The sequence below is a fragment of the Falco naumanni genome, chromosome 4, assembly GCF_017639655.2.
Source record: "Falco naumanni isolate bFalNau1 chromosome 4, bFalNau1.pat, whole genome shotgun sequence".
NCBI classification, from domain to species: Eukaryota; Metazoa; Chordata; class Aves; order Falconiformes; family Falconidae; genus Falco; species Falco naumanni.
The window spans coordinates 67,208,210-67,215,353 of NC_054057.1; the positions used below are offsets into that span (position 1 = coordinate 67,208,210).

Genomic DNA, 7,144 nt, shown 5'->3' on the forward strand with positions numbered 1-7,144 from the left:
AGGCAATGCCAGGAACTGGGGCAGCTGCTGGGCACCGCAGCCCAGCCGGAGGAAAACCAAGCAGATGAGCTCTGGAACCTGGGCTGTGCCTCGCTGCCCCCCACCCCAGGAGCTGCTGCTCCTTTACAGACCTTTGTTTGCAGACCCCGCGGCAGAGATGCCCTGGTGCTTCCCACCAGCTTTGGTTTACACTATCAACCCTCCCTGGAGGGCTGGGACTGGGGGAAGGACCCTGCTGGGGACCAGGGAAGGGCTTGAGGGAGGAAAACTCAAAGGAAAACAGAAAACCAGCGTGTGGCGAGGGAGTTCCCTCCACATAGGGCAGGTATTTTTGCTCAGGGCTTGTCTAGACTGGAGTCAGCCACGCTGCATAAGCACATTGACACCACGCAGCAAGCCCAGGGCACGCAGGGTGCCTGCTGCTGCCAGCCCAGACAGACCAGGCTGCACTGACCGAGGGCAGGCAGGGGGGTCTGGGGGCTGAGCCCACCCCAGGACTGGCCATCCCAGCCCCGAGGGACCAAGGTGACCATGGGAGCTCCTGTTCCCGAGAACCAGGACGTGCCCAGGTGGAGGGAGCTTACAAGCAGCCAAGACTCCAAGTGCAGCCAGCACTTTCGGTGCCACACTGGCAGCTCTGCCCACCCCAGCAAACTTAAGGCAGGAGCCAGTGGTGGTGGCCCTCAGCGCCACTGGCAGAACTGGGATGTCCCCATCTTGACCCAGACCCTAGAACCAGGCAGGGCTGTTGCTGACACCACAGGCAACACAGTGGAGCCAACTCAGCCCCAGCTGACCCTTGAGCCCGGCCCTTCCAGGGCACCCCCAGGGTGCCCCCCCCCATGGCCACTGCCCCCCCGCCACCTGTCCCCACACAGCCCTGCCCGCAGCGGGAGGGATGCCGGGCAGCTGTGCCAAGGCACTCGCACTGCCCTGCCTCCCCTCGGCTCGGGCTGCCAGAGCAGCCAAGGGAGCTGCAGGCACAAAACGTCATTTTTTCCGAGAGCTTCTCTCCGCCTTCCCTTCCCCCTCGCAGAGGCCAGCCACGGTGCTGGGGAACGCAAGAGGCTGCTGGGGTCAGGGCGAAGGCAGTGCCAGGATGGGACCCAGCTGGGAACGGGTCTCGGAGCCCTGCGCCAGTCACGGCTCTTCTCGCCTCTCACAGGGCTGGCCAGTCAAAGAATAACCCTCCCAAAGGTGGCTTCACAGGCAGTGGGAGCAGCCCTGGTCGAGCACAGCTTTCCCAGTGCAAATGGGAGAGGGGCTCGGCCACCCTAACAGCTCCCCCACCCCCCCAGCAAACCTCCCAGCTAGCGAGGCACTTCAGACCCCTTTACTTGGAAAAGGAAACCCTAAACACTTAAGCCCATCCACTCTGAGGCCAGGAGCATCCACGGAGTAAGAGAACAGGCCTGACACAGACATTCTTTAAGGATGATCTAATTTAAAAAACACATTTTTATAAAAACACATCATAACGAAAATGCATGTAGTTTAAGAAGAGGCCCACAGTGCTCCAGCGCTGGAGTTAGCTGCGCGTCGGCAATGGGACTGCTCCGTGGCCCATTCCCCAGTTTCCCAGGGCATCTGGAGTCCCATGTCCAGCTCCACATCCCCATTTATTTTCCTTTACCACAGAAAGCTTCTCCCCTTCCCCCTACACCCCACACCCCCTTAAAGCATCAGCTGAAGCTGCAGGAGAGACAAAGGCATGAGCATCCCCCAAGCCGGGTGCAAAGCAGGCAGGGTGCAAGAAGCCCTTGCTTCCAGCACTGCGGCGTCGGGCACCACCAGAGCAAAGCCTGGCGGCCAGGATTGCTTTTAAAGGTAATCAGGGAACAGAGAAGAACTCTGGATCGTTTTAATCCTTTCCAGAAGAGTATTGCTAGCCCAGCAGCTGTCCTCCTCCCCCTGTGCTAGTGAGGATTTGTATTCATAAGGCTGGATAATTTGACAGGGATAACACACACCCAGCACAGGCAACCTCAGGCTTCCCAACGAGTTTACTCTTCGCTCGACACAGTTTGCCAGCCCGATAAATCCACCCCCACGTGCCACCCTCCCTTCACGCAGAGGGCTGGGACAGCAGCCTTGGAGCATGACTCAGACCCACAGGGGACCAAGAACCTCCCCTTCCCACAGGCAGGGTGCTGGGATCGCTGGGCACCAGCAAGCACAGAGGTACTGCAGGCACAGGGAGCCAGGAGCTGCGGTGCTGAGGGAGCAGAGATGGGCAGGATCATCCCGCAGGTACCTGCGGCAGCGAGAGGCACCGGAGCCATGGAGCCAACGGTTAATACAGAGCCAGGGTCCTTGTCCCCTGCGCCAGGAGCAGTGCGGAGCGCAGCAAGGGGCAGGTCTGCAGTCCGGTACGCATGGCCCACGTGTGGCTCACGGGGCACCCCGGTAGCTGTAGTGATTGCGGTCGGGGTCGCTCATGGTGAGCGGCAGGCTGGGCTTGCGCTCTGGGTCCTTTTCATCGCACTGCCGTGGGGGACGGTGCTTGAAGAAGTCAGAGACGTAGCGGACCTGGAAAAGACCGACAGGGAAGACAGTTTGGGGACCCCTGTGGCAGGCTGAGCTGCTGCCAGCAGCAACCTGGCAGAGCATCAGGTCACGCATGGGGCACTCACGATGAGGACGGCAATGAGAGCCCCTTGGAGCAGCCCCGCCAGCACATCGCTCCAGTGGTGCTTGTAGTCGGACACCCTGGTGTAGCCCACGTAGATGGCAAAGGCGATGAGGAAGAACTGGATGGTGGGGCGCAGCAGCCGGGCCCACTTCCCCACCAGCCGGGCTTGCACATAGAGCTGGGCAAGGAAGGGGGGAGCAATCACCCAGTGCAGGGGGCACCAACCAGTCTGAAGACAAGGGTGCTCGGAGCACTGGTCCACCTGAGGGGACGGGACCTGGGGGGGGGGGTCTCGCTGCCTTCCCGCAGCATGGTGTGCCCATCACATGGCACTTACCGCCAGGAACATCATGCAGTACATCCCAAAGGAGGAGTGCCCCGAATAGAAGGACAGTCTGCAGGGCAAAAGGGAAGGTCAGGCCATGACAGCGAGCCCCCAGTGCCCAGCTGCCCCCCCCCCCAAGCCCCCATGCACCCGGTGGGCTCTACCCTGCAGCAGGAGAGCATCAATATCCCTCTGGGGCTGCTACAGACCGTAGGAGCCCAGAAGGGATGTGTCCTGGGGCCCCACGGCTCACCTGGACTCGGTGACATTCCTGCTCTCCCCCTGGCAAACATTCTCCAGCTGCACGTAGATGGAGCAGTTCACCTTGGACCAGTCAGGATTGCAGACGGCCAGGAAGTTTGGCCTGAGACGGCCAATCATGTACTTGGCCAGGTCAGTCAGGGACTGGCTGATGGCCCCCCCAAAGAGGAAGGTCCCCACCACCTTGTAGAGGGCGGCCAGGTAGTTGTTGAACTCTGACTTGGAGTAGAGGCGCTCTGTGTAGACCAGGTACGCCTCCCCCGATGAGATCTGCAAACACCAAAGGGTGAGGGGCTACTGAGCAGCTCCCCAGCACCGGGATGCTCGGGGGTCTGTGGCACAGGAGACCCCGGCACCTGCCAGCCACAGGAGCTCATAGGGCTTCTCTCAACCCCCCTGCAAGGAACCAGCCCCATAGGATGTGGGTCTCACCACCCCAGAGGGAGCTCCTGACTCCCAGCAGAGCAGGGTTCGACCCCAGGGTCCTGTTGCCCTGCCAGCACCCTGGGGGTGGGCTGTGGCAGGACCCCTGCGTACAACGTGCCAGGATGTCCCTGCCCCGGAGGGAAGGGGATGGTGCTTCCTTACAATGACAACAGTGCAGGTGATGGTGACACCAGCCATGAGGCCATGGGTGATGGTGTCTGCCTTGTAGGGGTAGCGGATGGAATCATCGTTGCAGTAGAAGCCGCGCTTGTACGGGGAGTTCACCAGCGTCAGGATGACGAAGGGCAGAGACGCTGCAAGGCAGAGAGAAGGTGAGGACTGGGGACACCCACCCGCAGGCTCCACACAGGCACCCAGCACCGCGCAGTCTCCCCATCCCTCCTCCTTGGGTCTCTGCTTCCCGATGCTGGGGAGGGACCCCCTCCGGGGACGCAGCCCCGAGCCACCTGCACCCCCAGGGCAGGAGGACTTGCACCCGCCAGCGCACTGGCCCCACCGCTGATAGGGCCCTATCGGGGCTCACAGCTGCCTGCGGCGCCCCGATACCACACGAGAGGGCTGCGACCAACCGGGCACCCGCCGAGCCCCCACGGCTGCCCCACTCCTCCCCAGGCACAGCAGCCCTGGGGCCTGATCTTGCACCCTCTCCTCACACTCCCCGGGGTCTTTCGGGCTAGAAGGATGGAGCTCATTAAAATTAATGAGCACGGGCATCTCGCAAACCTGTTTTACAGCAGGGAAGGGCCCTAAGTCCCAGCAGGACCCTCACATTGGCTCCAGGAGAGGCAGTGCCTGGTGATGCTGGTGGGCGATCCAGCCCAGGTAGACCCCAGCCTCACCCTCCAGCAGCCGGTGCCCCTGCCAGCCCCTCGTCCCCCCTGCCTCCTGGCCAGGGCCCTGGAGAGATGCTGCAGCTGCCTGGTCCAGGCCAGCCCCGGAGGCTTTTCCACCCCAGCTCTGGCCACAAGCATCTCGGAGCTCACCCCTGGATGGGATCACCCCCGAGACCAAAAGGGCTTTTTGGTGGGGGGTCTCTGCCCCGTGCAGCAGCCATGGAGCCCCCCTGCTGAAAGAGGACACCCAGCCCCTGCAGCCGCCCAGCCCCTGCTCAAGGAAGAAGCCAGGGCAGGGTCTAGTCCGAAGGACGGGGGGCACCGGCCCCGGGGTGCTCCCCGCGGGGCGGGAGGGGGAGTCCGAAAGCGCGGTGCTCCCAAGGCCCACGGTCCACCTTAAGCCCGGGCTCCTCTCCCGGTTCCGCCTTTCCCGACGGTTTCCGCCCCCCCCTCCCAGTTCCACCGTCTCCCGGGAACACGCACCTTTGTCCCCGCCCGCCCCCTCCCCGGGCCGCAGCCGGGGGGTCCCGCCGCTCCTGCGCCCACCGAGCGAGCGGGGAAGACGATAATAAAACGGGGGGGGGGGTGCGGCCCCCCTGCCCCCCCCCCCCCCCCGGGCGGAGGCAGCAGCAGCCAGAAGCGCTGCCGGGGGGCTGGGAACAAGCCCCCCGCCCTTCCCCAGCCGCCCCCCCCCCCCGGTCGCCCGGCGCAGGGCGTCTGCAGCCGCCTCCCTGTGCGCCTCAAACGTTAATTTGCAGCTCAAATTAGACACCCTTTTTTTTTTTTTCCGGGATAATTTCATCTTTCAAAAAAGCTCCCCCTAAAAATAAAAGGCACCGGACCACGAGGGACCCAAACCCACCGGGAGCCCGTCCCGGCCCACCGGTGCCCGGAGCCCACGCCAGCAGCTCCCGGCCGGGAGGTGCAGCCCCAAATTACGACCTAGGCCTTTATTTTTAGTCCGTCTTAATTAGGTGCTTGTCCGCGTCAGTTTTGGAAACTGGCGTCTCCCTGCCCCGGGGGCGGGGGGGGGGCACGGGAAGGGCCCCCCCCCCCCCCGCCCGAGGCCGCGCAGCCCCCCCCCGGACCCGCTCGGGCGGGCGGGGGGGCAGCTAGGGCGGCGGCAGAAGGAAAGTCCCGACCGGCGGGGGGGGGCCCGGCCCGGGACCGACGGCAGCCCCCGCCCCCCCGCCCCGGGGAGGCCAACGCACCCGCCCCGAGACCCCCGGCTCCCGCTCGGCAACGCGCCGGGCGCGACCCCAGCGCAGCCCACCCCCTCGCCCGCACGTCCCCACGCCTCCCATCCCCCCTCCGGGGGAACCGGGACCCCCGACAGGACCTGGTAGCTCCGGAGCGGGAGCCCGGCCCCGAGGGCGAAGCAGCCCCGGTGGGGTCCCCGCGGGGGCCCGGGGCAGGGGCGGGCAGGTGCCTCTCGGGCCGGCCCCGCAGCACCGGCAACGGGCGGACCCCGGAGCCCCGGTACCTGCCGCGGAGCCGGCCCCGGCACACGGCACAGCCCCACCGGGGGTCGGGGGCCGCTCCGGAGCCGCCCGGGCCGGAGGCTCCGCGGGCGCGTCGGTACCGAGCCCTCACCGACCGCCAAGCAGAGCACGTCGAGCACCACGAAGACCTTCCTGCGCTCCATCCCGCTGCCGGTGGCGGCCCCGCGGCCCGGCCCCGCGGCTCACATGGCCCGGAACGGCGCGGGCCCGGCCGGGAGGTAAAGTCCGGGCGGACGGGACGGGGCGGGGCGGGACGGGGCGGCTCCGGCAGCCGGTGCCCCCGCCCGCGGGCGGGGCGGGAGCGGGCCGGGGGCGGGCCGGGGGCCGGGGCAGGTGTGGGGCGCGGCGGGGGGCAGCGGGTCCCCGGAGCCCCCCCGGCCCCGGCCGTTGCCCTGGGCCCTGGTCCGGATCCCCGCTCCTCCTGGCCGGGCTCCCCGCGCCGGCTCGGCCCCCCCCCGTCGATGCCGCAAGGGGGAGAGGGAGAGAGGAGCATGGCTGCTGTGCCCTGCCACCGGGGGCTGCTTCCCCCCCAAAAAAAGGGCAAAAAGCAGAACCCCAGAGTGGGAGAGTACGGCCACAGCCGTGCGCTGGCTGCAGCGGCTGCTCGGTGCTGCGCAGATACGGGGCTGACTCGGTGCCGGTGCCCGGTGTTGGGGTCACTGGGGGTTCCCCGGGAGCCCTGACACATGGCGGGGAGCAGCGGTGTGTTCCCTGGTCTCAGGCGCTGCCGGAGGAGGACAGGCCCCGGTGGTGCCCGCTGAGGCTGAGGACCTGCTGAGCCGGTGGACGGGAGCAGGGACGGGAGCGAAGGGTCGAGCACGGGGCCCTGCAGCGGGTCGGTGGGAACGGGGCCGACCGCAGCCCGGCTCCTCGCTCCAGGCCCGACTCTTGGTCAGGAGCAGAAGGAAATAAATATAAATAATACAGAAACCACCCAAATGATGGTTACTGGGCTGATTTATTGAAGTGCAGCATGAGCGGCTGGTGGAAAACATCAAGGCTGTTGTGGGAAGCCAGTGGAGCTGGAATCGCTCTCAGGATGCCCTGGGATTTAAGGAGAGGGACAGAGCCACGTGCCGGCTTTCCTCTGCTCCGATCTGCCCCGATCTGCCCTGGTGCCTCCTGCCCTCGCTGCCACAGGGCC

The 7,144-nt window shown here is 65.9% G+C and overlaps 1 protein-coding gene across 2 annotated transcripts; it reads right to left on the reverse strand.

Annotated features, from left to right (window-relative positions):
- Positions 1 to 1,424: 1,424 nt before the first annotated feature.
- Positions 1,425 to 6,243, reverse strand: PLPP2 (phospholipid phosphatase 2). 2 transcript variants are annotated; one of them, XM_040592716.1, is made up of 6 exons: positions 6,092 to 6,243; positions 3,807 to 3,958; positions 3,211 to 3,488; positions 2,970 to 3,027; positions 2,634 to 2,810; positions 1,425 to 2,529 (listed from the first exon to the last, which is right to left on the reverse strand). In XM_040592716.1, exons 1-6 carry the CDS (start codon positions 6,141 to 6,143, stop codon positions 2,392 to 2,394), a joined length of 855 nt encoding a protein of 284 aa, XP_040448650.1. In that variant the 5' UTR covers positions 6,144 to 6,243; the 3' UTR covers positions 1,425 to 2,391. The 2 variants fall into 2 exon arrangements, with proteins under 2 accessions (XP_040448650.1, XP_040448651.1); XM_040592717.1 differs by having other exon boundaries at positions 2,393 to 2,566.
- Positions 6,244 to 7,144: the final 901 nt, after the last annotated feature.